This window comes from Cryptotermes secundus, unplaced genomic scaffold, assembly GCF_002891405.2.
Source record: "Cryptotermes secundus unplaced genomic scaffold, Csec_1.0 scaffold900, whole genome shotgun sequence".
Classification (NCBI taxonomy): domain Eukaryota; kingdom Metazoa; phylum Arthropoda; class Insecta; order Blattodea; family Kalotermitidae; genus Cryptotermes; species Cryptotermes secundus.
In genome coordinates, this window is record NW_019741305.1 from 1 (window position 1) to 18,065 (window position 18,065).

At 38.5% G+C, this 18,065-nt stretch overlaps 1 protein-coding gene across 8 annotated transcripts in view; it reads left to right on the forward strand.

Annotated features, from left to right (window-relative positions):
* Positions 1–2,709: 2,709 nt before the first annotated feature.
* Positions 2,710–18,065, forward strand: part of LOC111872720 (multidrug resistance-associated protein 5) — an 84,771-nt gene continuing 69,415 nt past the window's right edge. For 5 of the 8 annotated variants that reach the window (XM_033754808.1, XM_033754805.1, XM_023866872.2 and 2 more), the window contains exons 1-5: positions 6,010–6,206; positions 10,129–10,234; positions 12,721–12,876; positions 15,346–15,489; positions 16,575–16,722. In XM_033754808.1, the coding sequence (XP_033610699.1) occupies positions 10,173–10,234; positions 12,721–12,876; positions 15,346–15,489; positions 16,575–16,722 (510 nt within the window). In that variant the 5' untranslated portion in view covers positions 6,010–6,206; positions 10,129–10,172. Of the gene's footprint in view, positions 3,008–6,009; positions 6,207–8,563; positions 8,607–10,128; positions 10,235–12,720; positions 12,877–15,345; positions 15,490–16,574; positions 16,723–18,065 lie in introns of those variants that run through there. The other 3 variants (XM_033754807.1, XM_033754806.1, XM_033754809.1) reach the window with 3 other exon arrangements.

The following is an 18,065-nucleotide window of genomic DNA, read 5'->3' on the forward strand; positions in this document are numbered from 1 at the left end:
TTACCTCAGAGCAAATGGACTCTCCCTTCCCACATCACGCACATGTGCAGTGACAAGAACAGACTCATGTTAGCTGGCGGTCTAATGTAGTGTTGTCACGAAGTTTTCGAAACAGGAACAATGGAATTGGATAAAGATTGAATGTGCCAGAGGCCGTACAGCACAACAGTGTCATCAAGGTCTTCAAGAGGCTTGCAGGGAATCTGCATTGCCTTACAGAACAGTGGCAAGGTGGGTAAAAGCCTTCAACGAGGGACGCCAAAATGTGGCAGACATGCGTCGGCCAGGTCGTCCTAGTGTCACTGAAGAAGAAGTGTATGCTCTTTCCGCGTTATTGGAGAGTGATCGACGCCATACAATTCGTGAGCTGGCCCAAGAGACAGGATTAGCGCGTATGACTGTGCTTAACATTCTGAAGGAACGCCTGGGCATGAGAAAAATTGCATCACGATGGGTTCCGCATGATTTGACGGAAATGCAGAAATGGCAAGCTGTGGGTGTGACTGGGAAGTGCTGTACCATCCACCTTACTCCCTGGACTTAAGCCCTTGTGACTTTGATTTGATTCCTAAGATGGAGGAACCACTTTGTTGCATTCACTTCAGAACTGTTCCAGAGATTCTTTAGGCAGTAGACCGCTCCATTCAAACTCAACACAACAGGCGCTGCTAAAGGTATCCTATGACTTCCACATCGCTGGCAGCGGGTTGTACACAGTGCTGGTGACTACATTGAAGGATAGTAAAACTTCAAAACATGCATCAATTTTGTATCAGTTGTGAATAAATAGTTGCCACTGTTAAAGTTCCAACCCTCATATGAAACAATCTTATTGCATAACATGATGCACTTAGCTTAAGTATCTTTTCTTCTGTATATTTCTTGAAATTTAGGTGTTATTACAGATATGCTAGGCTTGCCTCACGAATGGAGAGGTGATGCCATTTCATTTTTAAGAGAAGCAGTTTCTAGAAAATTTCTTGATATTAAGACCATCCCAACCACTGAAACTGATATAAAAAGTATAATACATTCCCTCAAAGCTAAAAACTCCTAGGGTTATGATGGAATAACAAAATCTTAAAAGTTTATGCATCTCTAATTAATCACTCATTAACTCACATCTGTGATCACTCACTACTCGCATGGATCTCCACTGATCGTCTTAATATTTCAATAATAAGACCACTATACAAAAAGGTGAACAAAACTAGTATGTCAAACTACAGGCCAATCTCACTTTTAACTACCTTCTCTAAAGTACTTGAGAAAGTTATGCACACTAGGTTAAGCCGTTATTGTCCGACTAATAGCACACTAGCCCCAGAACAGTTTGGCTTCAGGAGAGGAGTGTCCATTGAAAATGCAGCCTTTAAAGTAACCAACACTATATTAAAATCTGTTAATAAAAAAGTGCATGTTGGCAGAATATTCTGATTTGGTGAAAGCTTTTGACAGTGTAGATCAATAAATACTATAGACTAAATTACAGTCTTGTGGCATTCAAGGGGTAACAGCAAATTGATTCAGATCCTACATAACAAATGGAAAACAAAAGGCTGAAATAAAACCATCAAACTCACCCCAAAATGTGTTCTCAACCTGAAGAACAATAAAACATGGAGTTCCCCAGGGGTCAATTTAAGGGCCTTCTATTTTAATAATTTATATAAATGACCTCCCTCCCCCAATGAACACCTCAACACCCATAATATTTGATGATGACACTAGCATTATAATTTCTAGCAAAAATTTAGATGATTTCTGCACACTATCAAACAAAGTTCCTTAATGAGTTTCAGCAAAGAAGCTGTCCCTGAATAAAAAACTAAACAAATATAATAAAATTTATAACAAAAAATTCACTGCAATATCGATTAGACATTGGATGTAACGATTATCATATAGAAGAGGGAGTAAATACAAAATTCCCTGGTCCACTTACTGATAATCACCTAAACTGGAAAACCCATCTAGATCAGCTGGTTTCAAAGTTAAGTGGAGCATGTTATGCAGTTAGATTTATGTTGCATATTAGCAACATTGACACTCTCAAATAAATCTACTTTGCTAGCTTTCACTGTCTAAAGAAGTATGGAATAATTTTGAGGGTAATTCTTCTGACAGTAAAATGCTAATTATATTGCAAAAGAATCAAATCCTGTAACTGTTGTAGAGACCTATTTAAGAGGCTACAGATCTTACCGTTTCCATATGAATATATGTATTCATTGATAAACTCCATCACCAGTAACGTTGATATTTTCAGGGCAGTACAGATGTGCACAGTCTTAACACAAGACACAAGCACTGTCTTCATAAACCAACTGCTAACCTGTCATGCTTTCAGAAAAGTGCATATTTTACTGGGATCAAAACCTTCAATAAACTGCCACTGGATATCAAAAGTCTTATGAAGGAAGAATCATGACTTAAAATAGCACTGAAAGGATACTTTTTTATGGCTAGTTGGGTGGGACTAAGTCCCTTGTACTGCGGCCACTTTTGGCCTATTGTACCAGCCCCAGATGATACGTGAGGGTGATTGTGGAGCAATTGATGGAATGAAGATTGGCAGGGGAAACCGACGTACTCAGAGAAAACCTGTTCCAGCACCACTTTTTCCACAACAAATCCCATTTGACCAGACCCGGGATCGAACCCAGGCTGCCGCGGTGGGAAGCCAGCGACTAACTGCTTGAGCTATGGCGCGGCCTGAAAGGATACTTAATTACACACTTGTACTACTCTGTAGATGAATACCTATTGTCTGAATAGTGACTCATCTGTGTGAGGATTTTATAAATAGCACAAGTTGACAACATGAGATTTAAAGGTTGTATACATGTTATGAGTTGACAGTGTGATGTATGTGAGTGGTTGTATCTCTGAATAACCTTATGTGTAACCACTGTTGCTATTGCTGTTTTTAGATATTCTCTGTATGTATGTGACATGTTCCCCATCCTGCCATCATTTGACTAACTTTGGATCTATGGAATGCAATGTAATGTACCTGTATATTATCAATTTTCAAAGCTTAACAGTTTTGTATTTGTAGTCTGTTATTTTCTTTATACATAATAATATTTAATGCATTCTCTGGTGAATTATTCATTACAGATTTTATAAAAAATTTGTTGACATTTGTTTTATAATTTATTCTTTCCTATCAGTAAGCTTACCTGCGTATGTTGATCATGTATGTGTGGCCTGAAATGCTGAATAAGCAGCTTTCAGTCACTTAAATATATAACAGTGCTCTCTTGACTTGCGTCACTGTAATATCAAATGGCTTAATCAGTTTGGGATCAGTGCCAGTGTTTGCTGCAGTAAGTGATGTGGTGGGGAAGAGGATAACCCTTGTTGACATATCCATGCATCATAAAATCAGTGCTCCAAAACAGTGACAAATGACTCTACTGGCATATAACGTCATGTAGTCTGATGAAAGTTAACCGACATTTAAGGGGAAAATGTCACCTACATCTTCAGTGTCAAAAATAAACAAAGCAAAAATCCAGTGGGGAACAGGAGGTAAACTTCAGACTGGCTTATGATGGCTTATTCTTTGACTCTGAAGATGGAAGCAACATGTTCCTCTGAAACATCAGTCGGCTTTCAAGAGTCAACATGATGTTATATCCCGGAAGATAGAACTCGGCAATTTTTCTTAATGCCAAATACAAGTAATTAGCTTGTGGATCTTAGAACGCAATATTTCGCCTCCTTGAATAAGTTCTGCCAGAATCTGATCACCACTTGGCGATATATACCGTTTTCAATTTTGCAATCCTCAAAAGGGCTGGGATGAGGTACTAACAGCTCCACTGTATGGATTTCTGTCTGCCTAACATCACTGACCCTATGTACATTCAATAACTGAGAGAAGTAGTTCCTCCAACTATTCAAAATGCTGTATGAATCTGCAACCAGATCACCATTCTCATCCTACATAAGTTACATCTAGGTTGCTAACACCACTTAAAGTCATTTATTTCTCTATACAGGTCTCTAATGTTCTTGTTCTTACTGTTCAATGCAAGCTCATCAATTTTGTTTTTCAGATATTCCCTCTTTTTATTCCTGAAACGCCTGCTGGTTTCACATCTTATATTGTTCAGATTATCCCCATTTATTTCACTTGTATCCTGTAATCATTGCAATTTGGCTTGTTTTCTTTGATCTAATGATTCTGACCATCCTTCATGAAACCATGGCTTATGCTTCATCAGTTCATAATAACCTACTCTCTTTGGCAGAAATTTTTATATTCTCTCCAATAGTTTCCAAAGCTTTATTAACATCCACCTCATGTCCAAGTTTTCCAAAGCCGTGAACCTCTTAAAGATTTCAACATAGTACTGCTCTTTACCCTCTACCTCATTTAATTTCTTGTGATTTAAACGCAGAGTAGCAACGGGCATTTAAACGCGCAGCACCAGCGGGCATTTAAATAAACTTCGGCCAGCTCAAGCTTACCACTATTTCAGAAGTCTGGCGTTTAAAGGTTAACTTCTCCATATGAACTCTGCATGTTGTTTGTTTGCTCACTGCGAGCCTTTCCCTAACCTTTTCCACCACCAGGTTGTGGTCAGTATCACAATCTGCTGCCATGAATGATCGGACATCAAGTNCATATCCATGCATCATAAAATCAGTGCTCCAAAACAGTGACAAATGACTCTACTGGCATATAACATCATGTAGTCTGATGAAAGTTAACCGACATTTAAGGGGAAAATGTCACCTACATCTTCAGTGTCAAAAATAAACAAAGCAAAAATCCAGTGGGGAACAGGAGGTAAACTTCAGACTGGCTTATGATGGCTTATTCTTTGACTCTGAAGATGGAAGCAACATGTTCCTCTGAAACCTTTTTGTTTCATGTATTACATCTGTTCTTATGCTAAATAAAGTTAAATCGGCCATCATGGCCGATCATGGCTATGATCAGAACGGGAACGTGTGTGAGAGGCCTAACAAACACCAGAAGTAAATAGAATAGATCTCTAGGTAATAGTGAGCCAAAGGCAGGGCCCGTAAGCAAGGTCCTCCGTGAACTTCTTACAGATTAAACGGAATTGTTGAAAATTCTGGAAACTCCTTTTTATGCCATATAAAATATGAATAAATTAAAAATTTGTAGTACATAGAAATACATCTCTACATGTTGGTGGCCGGTCGGTTTTGGACTAGCGTCCAAGCACGTCCCCTAGCAGACGTCCATTCGCAGCCAGGTTGAACCTCCGAATAGCGTTTTAAAATGCAATTTTGTTTTGCTTCTGATTTGAGGAAATCTCTCCATGAAAGCCTAAATTAATTTACTTCAAGTTTAATTTCTAGCTTTCAGTTTGGTCTTGTTTAACGCATAGCTGAGCCAGTACAGCGACTAGGCTACGGACTGGATAACTGGAAAATCGGGATTCTGTTCCAAGCTGGGTCAGATGTTTGTTTTTCTCCACAATGTCCAGACTGAATCTGAGGCCAATCCAGCTTCCCATCTAGTGGATTATGGGAATGTAAAGCAAACCTCTCACTCCCATCCAGTGTCGAGATTAAGAATACATATATGTACTTCCATTCTTCCTTACGTCTTCGTGGCATGGTGCTTAGTTAAGTACAGGGGCAACTTTACCTTAATTAGTTGACAGATGGGAATTACCACAACAGTTTGTCTTTAAGCAAGTAATAGAGAGATCAGTGCGTTGTTCGTTGAGGTATTATTTTGTCAACATTACAACACCCACAACCAAACAGGGAACACACAACACGAGACACGATATACCCTGAGAATAAGAGGAACGACTCCCATAGTGGTGAAACTATGCGTGGTGCTAGAATTGGGACAGATAAGATAAATAATCTTAACAAGTTTTTAGTATATATATTTATTATAATTGACGAACATTTTAAAATACTTTTTAAATTTTACAATGATGTAATGGCAAGCAATGAAATNCTGTGGCAACAGGTATAGGAGACTGATAACAGCTGATAAAACTGTGAACCCTCAATCTGCAAATAGTGATAAAGTGGATTTATGTGTAGTGCTGTAGATGTGTGGAGCGAAGACAAGCATCCTTATGAGAGATGAAATAGTGCAACGCCTTGGTTGAATTTGAGAATCGCAGTGATGAGCAAGTGCGGGATGCGTCTGTGTTTTATATTGGTAAATGTGAATGCTGCAGTTTTGAGGATACAAGGTGTGTATTTATACGTCAGTTACATAGATACACATATTTTTCTTCTTTTGTCCCTGAAAACCATGAGCCGTGCTTTAATGGAACTTCTCATCCTTTCTACAAACGAATCAAGATTTTGGTAGCGGTAACTGTAATAGATCTTTCGACGGTTTTCCGTCTGAAACAATTCTTCCTCCCTGTTCCTTGACATTTATTTATGCATTGCTTTATTATGCAAACGCTTAACCTACTCGAGATAAGCTCTGATTATCGCTATCGTGTCCTTGGGCCATACATTTGGGTCCTAAAGTCTGACCAGGCATGTGACTTGTCACAAATTAAAGGCGTTTTCCTTTTTCAGTATAACGAGTTATAAGGGATAGGATGCACAGGAAGTTCTTTCAGTACCAATCTATCTAAGCCGTAGTCACAGGCGAGGCCTAGCAACCGACTCATGGCGGTATAAACGCAACACATTTTGTAGGTGAAATGCCGCAACAAAAATTAGGTTAGTACACTTAGAATGAACTAATCTCGATCCATAGACACGGATTACATAACTAAAGATGAGAAAATTTTCGTATAAAAATGGGTTCCCAACGCTTCCTAACAGATGCAAGCGATTTATAACTTTATCCCCAAGGGTTGTTACTAATGACATGCAACGGTTTTCCAGAATATTTTTATTGCTGAAAATTATTCTTAATCTGCATTAGAAAATATATAAACTTTTGAGATCATAAAAAAAAACATTTTCTTGTGGGAGTAAAAGTAAAGAAAATTCCAGTTTTCAAATAATTTTTTTGTGAAGTGTAGTAACAAACAGTAAAATCCTTCCACTGTTTCCAAAATAAGTCATAATTATTCTAAAGCGCCACTGCACGGAGAACAACGTAGCAAGGTCTGGAATGATCTGAATGTCGTCGGCATGCTCGGTTATGAAAACTCGACTGACGAATCACATTACATTTCGGGTAATCCAGCAAATAATAATTCACTGGATTAAGATACGGAGATATTTTTGTTCAGGGCACAGATTCGTTTCGACCAGTCTATCAGGATAGTACTTTTGCAGATAACTGGTAACCAACCTGGTTTAACGGGCTGGTTTGCATCGTGAATCAACCACAATGTTCCATCAGCAATGGCGACTGTTCTCGCGAGAACTCGGAGTAGAGAGCACTAACGATCTGGTGATGTAACCCATGTGGAACAATCAGATCGCTCCGACACGTTTGTGGAAATCTGATACTGAAGGTGCTGAACACTGAAAATTTGAGGGGGGAGGTCCTCTTCTGGTGACTAAGGAAATTATGCGTATTTGTAACTCCACCTCTCGAAATTTTGCTTCGTCTCTGAAAAGAACTCTGGAAATTAAATCATGACTTCCTTCGTGTTAATTCAACAACCTGTTTCAGAAATGCAAATGATTTTCTGCCAGTGTCCCGACCGAGATTTGAACCGAGCAACTACCGAATACAAATTTACAGCGTTATCTGTGGACCAGCTTGTTTGGTTCCTCATCATATAGCTGTTCGCTATTCTTCGAGAAATTGTCGCTAGGGCATTTGCAGTGAGACAGGGCTTCTACTTTCTGTAACAGAGATGCAATTATTTTTTTTCTCCAGTAATGTTACTACCACTTCGAGTGGCCGTGTGGTCAGAGGCGCGTACCGTCTTCGTTCTTTACAAAACCGGGTTCGGGGCGTGGATGTATGCGTGCGTCTTTTCTCTATACGTTGTCATCTGTAGATCGATGTGTTGCTATTGGTCGATCCCCCGTCCAAAGATTCATAACAATCATATGTAAAATTCGAAGTTTCCGAAGCTAATCCTGAATGGGAAGAGGTCTGGAGACCTAGCTTGTAAGAATATATCCAGTTGCTTCGGTTATTCTTGAATAAGTAAACAGATCAGAGTCTACTTAAGGCGGGGCCCACACGAGCGCACAAAATGCGTCCGTTGTAACGAACGTCGTGACGTCCGTTGTAGAAATAAATAAGAGGCGAATGCTACGCTTTCTTCTGGCTCTATTGCAGACAAAAACTACGCACCGCATTCTGCAGCTGTGTGGTGTCCTCAGCAACGGCTGTCATAAAGTACGTTCGTTGCAACGGACGTACTTTGTGCGCTCGTGTTGTGGCTCAGATGCGTCACTGGAAACAAATAGATCAGGATACAAGAATGTACTGTCGTTATAACTCATTCAGAATGGCTACGTAGTGAATGTAAACAAACGAGCGGCAGACGAGTTAAAAGCATACTTCACAATGCGCCGACAATTGCGCAATGTCCGTTATGTCGTAACATACTTCTGCTGGATGAAGAGGGGCATAATGTGGACCACTTGAGTGTTACTTCGTCTTACAAGCCGATAAGAAGCGAACACGCCGTCCCCTGTGATGATATTTTCTTTACAAAGTACTTCTCAGACCTTCTGAACAGAGTATTAGATAGTTTTCAGTGAATGCATCCGATTGTGTATCATATATTATTTCTTACTGAAAACCGTCGTAACACAGCAATCAATAATACGTATAAGTAGCTCTAGGAGATACTTTTGTTACATTTTACCCACGAAATACCATAGAGCAAATATCGAAACCCTCTGTAAAGAATAATACGCACAAGAAAATTGGACCACCTTTACCTTTTTCGGACCCGAAACTAGAACAATTATTAAATTATTTAAGAATACTGAAGTTGGTATCTCATTTATAACCAGGAACAATATCAAACACTTATTAAGAATACATAAAAATACGAATGATAAGTTTAACTTAAGTGGAGTTTACCAATTACGGTGTGAAAAATGTCCACATAAATATATAGGACAAACTGGGCGTACATTCAAAATTAGATTTAAAGAACACACAAGACACATAAAGAACGGTAGACAAAATTCCAAATTCACCAAGCACATAGTAGACACTATCCACGAATATCGAACAATAGATCAAACTATTGACATTTTGTACTTCGGAAAGAAAAGACAAATGTTAGATATTCATGAAAGATCCTATATTAGACATGCTGTTCAATAACGAAAAGTTTTATGTATTTACTTGATGATGGCCTTTTGAAGGCCGAAACATGTAGCATAAGTATCTCCTAGAGCTACTTACAATTATTATTGATTGTTGTGTTATGACGGTTTTCAGTAAGAAATAACAGAGTATAGATATATCACTCACTAATTCATCTCCGTGTCGCGGATCCCTGATCCCAGTCTCCCATGCTGCATTCATCTAGCCATTTGCTGCGTTCTTCAGAAAAGTAACCACCGCCACAGGACACCGCAGTTGACAGAATTGTGACTCGGTGATTTTATTTAGCGACAATTATTGTCTTGTGTGGATCTTAGCATTTTCTCCTATGAATACAAGTATCGCGTCCAGCACAGAGGATGATTTTTGATGCTCATCCTGTGCATATCATTGAGCCTCATTTGATCAACTAGTATATTTATTGTCATGACTTTTCCTTAATTGTTGTTCATTTTTAGTTTTTTAACTACATTTTGAATAGCTTCGATTTTATACCGTTGAGTTCTGTGGTGATTACTGAATATTACGTTGGAAATCATCCAACGTGAAGTGCTATCCCAACATTGGCTGGAGGAATTGAGGAACAACGTGAAATTCCTCAGTCAGAATATTCAGACCTTAAGCAGAGATCTGAATCCAGGATACCTCACAAAGAAGGAAGTCCTGCCAACGTGTTATTTTCGGTTGTTACCCAGTTCTGGAGTCGAAGTTACTCTTTTGACAGACTAGTTCTGGGGCACTTATGTTAAGCTGAACCCACCCTTGTGAAAGCGAGGATGACAAGTTTCCGGATGTCATTTAATTATACATATAAATTGTGCTGCTCCCCTTGCTATACCAAACGTTTGACTTAGCACTTTGGAGGAAACATCCAGAAACGTTTGTTTTGTGCACAGATTTTGTGAAGTGTTACCGCTGGTGTGAGTTAGGAGGAAAATAAATGATGGCAGCTACAGCCATTCCAGTGTACAGGAGGCTGAGGCCTGACACACCTGACCTAAGGTAAGATCATAGCATTTGGTATGAACTTCTTTTAAGTTTTCAGCGTGGAGTCTCCCCTCAAGTTGAGTTATTCCAAGTGCCCAGAGGGAGATGAGGTGAAGACCCTCGAGCACTTTCCTTCTCACCATTTAATGCAACATTGCCATCCTTCTTCTCTTTAATGTTTTTAAGTAACTTTCCTTCCTTTATTGCTAATGCTGCTGCTTCATGATCGTCTGTCAAACCAAATATTGTCACTTCAGGGTTACTTATGTCTGTGTTATTGCATGACAGTCTTGAGACAAAGTCTGTTGGTAGGGTAAAGACACCCTAATCTCGGGCAGTGAGGTTTTCCAGAAGGTAAGGGCAGCAACACTGTGGTGGACAGAGGACCTTACACTGCCTGTCTAACCAATTTCTCAGCAGTGGTAGATTGGGGGTACAAGTAGCAGTGTTGTTGTACTGTGACTGTATTTATTTATGCCAATTCTGATGCAATATTTTCGGTTACAGAGCTAAGGTTCCGAAAGCACACATGAGTTTTGACTTTCAAATGGTTTATATGAACTCAATTATATAGGGCAAATGGGGGAGACATATTGCGGTTTTTGAAAAGGTGGCAAAAAACGCTTAATTTTTTTTTTTAAGAAAATTAAAATATTTATTAGTTGACCAATACTTCTGTTATAAGCACAGAATCTACAAGACTTGGATCTTATATGATTACCAGTTCAAAGTAAAGAAAGGACTGCACTTGCGGCACCTCTCCCTAAGGTGCGGGCAAGATGCAGCAGCAGCAGGCCTCTTCACTGTTTCTTTCACCTTATCCCTTCCACATATATTACAAAACAACCATGCATGGTACAGAATTCATGCAACAATTTTCTACACTTTCCATATATGACCAGTGCAATTTCATCAACAAAACTCCCATTACTGAACCCATCTTTTGTGGACATGACCATGCATCTGGTAAAATAAATGTCAAAGTGTGTGTATATGTATGTGTATATTGGTGCACAACAGTCTTCAGTGGAGCTTTACAATATTATTTGTTGAATCACAACTTAGAGCATGCTTTCACGCAAATTCCATGACATGTTTCAGCCACACAGAGCAATCATCAGTTGTATATGAAGGTTTTAATGTATTATTATTGTCAGGTGTAGGAGGGTATGCATGATGAAAATAACGGGTTCTATTTCAGATGATTGGATTTGTTAGCACTTAGGTTACAAGTGCTCTCTTAACTACAATCAATACAACACTGTCACTGATTTATACACTTTCAAGTCCACCATTGCACACACACTAGGATTTCAAGTCTTCACTAGTTGTCTCCTGGCAATGGATCTCAACACAGAAACTAGCACTTCAAATCACTATGAAGTCTTCTTGTCTTCAGTCACAATTCACAAAGGACGTGCACCATTCTCGTCCTTGTACGTTCCAGTGCTCTGCACTTCTCAGGCTTACTTCTTGCTTGCTGTACTCCTCCAGCTTACCGCTACATTACTACCGCTACTACTCAGCTTAGGAATTCTGCTCACTTATACAGACAATGCACGGACATGGAACTACAGAAAGCACATAACATGATCGCTATCCAGCCAGTCGATTGGCGCTTGGGCTGGACCTACAGAAAACACCTGTCACGTGATTGCTAAGCACTGTTGTATGAAGTCATTGCACATGAACAAGCTGCACAGACAAAAAATGCTGCTATATTATTGGCCATGTGTGCTGCAGGTGTTGTCTGGCAGTGGATTTACATGTCACATTATGTAAACTCTGAGGGATGTGCATTGAAAGAGTTTATTATTTAAAAGAAATGGTTGTGTTAAAATAATTTAATACATAAACGAATTTTAAAATGATTTAAAATTATGTGAAATTATGCAAGACAATGTAAATGATTTGTTTGTTTGTTTTTTCCTGGTGTTCTTCCTTGTGTTCTGTTTTCTGCAGTGATGTGTATTTTGTGGATGGTATCTTGGTTACTTATGTTCTGGTGGTCTGTATATGTCTGCGTGTATGTGTAGTCGGCACACGCGCCCACACACATACACACATCCACAAGAACACGGGTAACCACGAAATAAAGATTCCTGCAAAAAACAGAACACAAGAAAGAACACAGGGCAGACAATAAGCCATTTTACATCATTGTACAACAGTTCACCAAATTTAAATTATTTTAAAATAATTTTGTATATTAAGTTACTTTAACAGAAACAAATTTTGCTTAAACAACAAACTTTTTTGATGTACCACCATCACATGCCATGTAATACTACAATAGAGTTTAACAACTTACACATTCCATCATATATGGCCCAGAAACATTTTGAACTTATGAGTACATGAAAGCATACACTAAGCAGGGATTCGACAAATAATTCTGTGAATGTGCACTGAAGACTGCATTGTATGTGTGTATATACCAAGTAATGAATTAATGCAGCAGGATGCTCAACTGAATATTATGTCAAGTATTTTTTGAATAGTACTGATGGGAGCATTTCGGAAAATATCTCGCCACCTCTGCCTCATCAGGTCCACTTGCCTACCAAGGTATCTACTGTGCGATATGTGCCGCACAGTGGTTGGACCCGTTACATACCAGCTCTGCAGTCTTTGGCTCCATTCAGAAGAAACCGTAGGTGAGTATAAGTACCATTCTCAATGTCAGCTTTTAATGGGTTAAATTCCTCTCAGAATTTACATAAATCCATCCACTGGGTCTTTGTGGCTATAGCGCAGTGAATTAAAAACTTTAAGTTGACTACCCGTTTATGAAATTCATGAAAGTATGGGGCAAGAGTCATTATTCCCATCCATCACAGTATTAGGCATAGTTGACTCTTTATTCATATCACTAAACTAAATTTTTCCGTTTACATGTCTTCCTTATTATAGTCCTTTTTGGGTAAATAATTTATTAATTACTTTGATATACTATCAACAACCAGACCTACAAAAAAGATGTGTCCATCAACTTCTTGAGGTACACCTCACTCATATGAACAATTAAGTTACTGTGGATTAACCATTATATAAATGCTGTGGGAAATTTTGGCTCATGGAGCCTGTACATGACCTCAAAAGTAGCAACCCACCACTACAGTAAGGCAAATTTTAGAGAAACTTTGTTTATAAAGTAATATGTTTCAATTCCATAAAGTATTACAAGTTGGCAAAGAAACGTAGTAATGGGCAAAGTACTAAATTAAAATACAATTTGATGCAACTAGAGGTACAAAAATAAAAATATATTGTAACCTTAGAAAAACAGATGTAGTAACAATGGTACACACATAAACCATATATACAACTTACATGTGATACGTGACATGTATTATTACATAAAGGTAGTGACGCAGGTGATAATACTTAGAGAAATCAATCTTATTGACCTTCATGTTAATAATAATAAATTTATGAACACTTATATAATTCTGAAAGCTTATATAATTAGGTATATTTTATAGTTACCTAGTCATGTTTTAAAAATGTACTTTAAATTCAATTTGTGAACATAATAAGCCTACTACCTAACTTTTATGGGTATGTAATACAATTATATATATTCCCACATGTTAGTGACTAGACACGGGGTTTGGATTCATAATTGGATTTATTGAATGTCTACATTTTGTAACTATAAATAATTAAGAATATTTTCACCAAGTTACACACTCTCCAAATCACTACTGCAAACATTGAGTGTTATATACCTTCACTAGTCGTTGCTTGGTAACTGCATCTAACAATGGCTATTCCTCAAATTCTGTGCTCACGGCAAACCACCAACTCTGAGTGTCAACTCACGACTGACTGACTGACTGCTAAATTTCTAAATTTCTTCAGGCTCTTGTGAGCACTGTGACTCTTTGTTCCTAGTCCCTTGGGACTTATGACCATATTTTACTGCCTAATGGCTGTGGAAGCCTTTAGAAGTAACAGCCTGTCGATCTTTTGGTCAGTTAAATTGCTGCTGATCTCCACCAGCACAGCAACTGCCTGCCTTGGCAGCCATGATCATTGTTTTGCTTTTAAGGTCCTTTGAGTGTTTTAAATGGGGCATCATCTCAACGAGAGGAGGGGTCTAACTACTACTGGTCACTCCCCTTCTGCTGGGGGTGACTCGAGTGACCACTCACTCACTAATTGGTCCTGCCTTGCACACACACACACACACACACACACACACACAGCAACCAACTCTAACTTATCTCTCTCCTGACTGGCCTGCTGGCTGCTAAATTGATGCTGGTCCTTGTCACCACAGCAGTTCTTGGTTCTGAGTCCCACAGGACCCATGTCCATATTTTACTGTCTGACTGTTCTAGGAGCCTTCAGGACCACGACTTCTCCACTGACTCCTCTGTTTGTTCTCAATATATAGCCGTGGCATGGACCACATAGGAGCACCACTCTCAAGAATTCCTTCATTGTTCAGTGGTGTGTTATGCAGGCTATGGTCTATAGATGGTCTTGGTACTGTTGGCATGGGAATGTTTTTTGGTTTTTGAAAATATAGCAAAGTATATGACATAACACTCTATGTGATCTATAGAGTTAAATACAAGCATCAGCAACTCATAGGTGGGACTATCTAATTCGAATGTATCCCTGCTACAGGTTGTTTCTTATGCTTTCCTAACAAGTGATTTTACAGTGCAGGATCGTTAACCCTGCGCCCAAACCCCTTCAATCCTGGAGGATCGATGTTTTCTGTTGGAGTTATCTCCCCTAGCTGGCTTATCCCAATTTTGGAGCATCAGGAACTCGCCTTTTCACCCTTGCATGACATACCGTTACTCAGGAGTCATGATGAGGACATGCATGCATCAGGCTGAGTAGAAATAACTAGCATTACTCAAATTTTAATGATATTGATCTGCCAGCAGGATGAATACCCTTGAGGCCACATACTACCCCTTTGTCTCCCGTGAGAGTAAATATGCACTGAACTTACTTGCGGTGAAACTGGTTTCGACATTTGAGAGTTGATCTGGACTTTGTTTTGTGCAGTGGCTTTCTTGTGTTGGTCAAGAACCAGACTGATCTTAATGGTTACTTAAAGATGTGGAATGGTACAAGGATAAGGAAACAGTCTTGTATTTCAGGTCTATCCAAGACCTTCCTGTCGACAGGGTGGGGCTATTCTCATATGTTACTTTCAGCTGGCTACGAAAAACTGTTAGCCAAATAGATGAGTATAGCCTGCCAACATGCTCATCATTTGACTCCTGTGATATTAATGGACAAAGGTGAGCCTCAGTGGCAGCTACATTAAACTAGTGTATATGTTAGATTTATATTTGTAAACTGGTATACTTGTGAGAATTATCATGTTTGTTGTGTTTTATAAACTGGTTCACATATTGTGAGAATACAACATTCACTATGTTCTGTTAAATAGTGTGTATGGCATAAGACTTACAAAGTTTATTGTTTTGCATACTGATATGCATGCTCTGAGGTTTTCTGGTGTTTATAGTGTTTTACAAACTGCTGTGCATGCGTTGAGAATTCTATGTTCATTATGATTCATATACAGGCGTACAAATTGTGAGAGTTATGATGTCCATCATATTTCATAAACTGGTGTATGTTGTGAGATTTATAATATTCATGTGTTTTATAAACTGATTGCATATTGTGAGAGTTATGACATTCATTGTGTGTTATTAACTGGTGTTATGAAATCTATAATGTTCATATATGTGATAAACTGGTTGATGTATTGTGAGAGTTACGACATACATCATAGTTTATAAACTGATGTATATATTGTGAAATTTTTTATATTTGATATGTTTCATGAACTTGCATGCATCTTGTGAGGCTTATAATGTTTATAGTGTTCTATAAACTGATGTGAATGTTGTGAAACTTATGATGTTTATATATTCTGTAAACTGGTTTACATATTCTAAGATCTGTGACATTCATTATGTTTTATACACTGGTTACAATGTTGTGAAAGTTCTGGTATTTGTTATGTTATATGAAGTTGGTGCACCTTGTGAGAATTATGTTCACTGTGTTTTATAAACTAGTGTAAACATTGTGAGAGTTACGACACTCATTATGTTGCATAAACTGGTGTAAATGTTTCAAGAGTTCTGAAGTTCATTATGTTTTATAAAATGATATGCATGTTGTGGAAGTTATGATGTTTTGTGTTTTCTTTACTGATATATGTGCTGTGAGAGTTATGATATGTTTTGTAAACTAGTGTGCATATTGTTAGACTTAGGGAATTCGTTATATATATTATAGGATGCTGTGTGTGTGGTTTAATGTATGTGTGAGAGTTATGGTATTCATTATGAATTTTAATTTGACACAGATTGCATTACTTATGGAGGGAGGAGGCGGTACACACTGGACAGGCGGGTTTATCCTTCTTCACTGTGATGTGGAGGTTCGTGAGAACACGCATTATCATTGCTGTTCTCATTTACACCTTGGGTCTGGCATTCAGCATTCTAGGGCATGTAAGACGAATTTTTAAGCTTACATCTTCTTTAATATCCATATCGAATTTTACCATATTTAAGCACATAACCTCTTGCCTTATTTCCTGGTTGATACTTACAAGTTTCTTGATTCAGAAACCCTTGATCCAAGACGTTTTTCTTCTTTGTGATTTATCCGAACTTGTCATCTTCAAATGGAAGCATGAAATATTATATAATTTATGAAGGTAAAGTCTGTAGAGAGCCGGTCACGGTAGCTAAGTGGTCTAAGGCATGTACTGTCTTTGCTTGCTTGGAAACCGGGATCTTTGGTTCGAATCCCACTCAGGGCATGGATGTTTAGTTTGTGTGTGTGCGTTTTTCTGTGTTTGTGTGCAGGTAGAGGCCTTGCGACGAGCTGATCACCCACCTAATGAGTCCTACCAAATGTGTAAGATCTAGAAAAACCGAAGTGAACAGAGAAGTTCATGGAGGGAGGCCTAGGCCCACTGGGGCTGTAGTGCCAAGGGGGGAAGAAAAGTCTGTAGAGGTAAACGTTTGTCTGATAATTTTCACATTCAGAATGGTCAAAAGAAGGAGATGCTTTAACACCACTACTTTGCTTTAGAATATACCGTTAGGAAGGTCCAGGAAAAGCAGGTTTGACTGAAATTAAATAGGACATACTCGTATGAGCTGCTGGTCTATGCTGATGTGAATCTACTGGGTGATAACTAGGGCCTGGATTTTTTTTAAAATGCGCATTTTGACGGTTTTTGGTCGTTATTGCATATTCTAAACTTAAAAGCATATTTCTGCATATATGTTTCAAATTAAGGATAATTAAGGATGAAACAACTGATTTATGTGGCCGATGCATAGCAAATTTCGTAGTTGTTAAGCTACATCCAGACGAACCCGGCAAACCTCTTCTTCTTGCTTGCAAAGTACTAGAGAAACCCAACCATAGCACAATAACAAGATATATAAATGATTCTCTGCGACTACTATGGCCATTTGAAATTGAGAATAATTGTTGTAAGGTGCTTGTGTCACTCACAGATAGAGCTTCCTACCTGTATATGTTGAAAGCAGCAAAGGCCTTACAAGTATTTTATCCAAATCTTATACACGTAACCTGTTTAGCTCACGGATTACACTGTATTACAGAAAAAATACACGCACAGTTTCCAGCTGTTAACGATTTAATTGCAAATGGGAAAAAACTGTTTCGGAAAGCACCAGCTTGTGTCCAGTTCTACAAAGATTGCCTACCTCAGGTTCCTGTGCCACCTGAACCTGTCCTAACTAGGTGGGGGTCATGGTTATCCATAGTTTCATTTTATCAGGAGAATTTCAATCAAGTAAAAGAAGTGGTTACA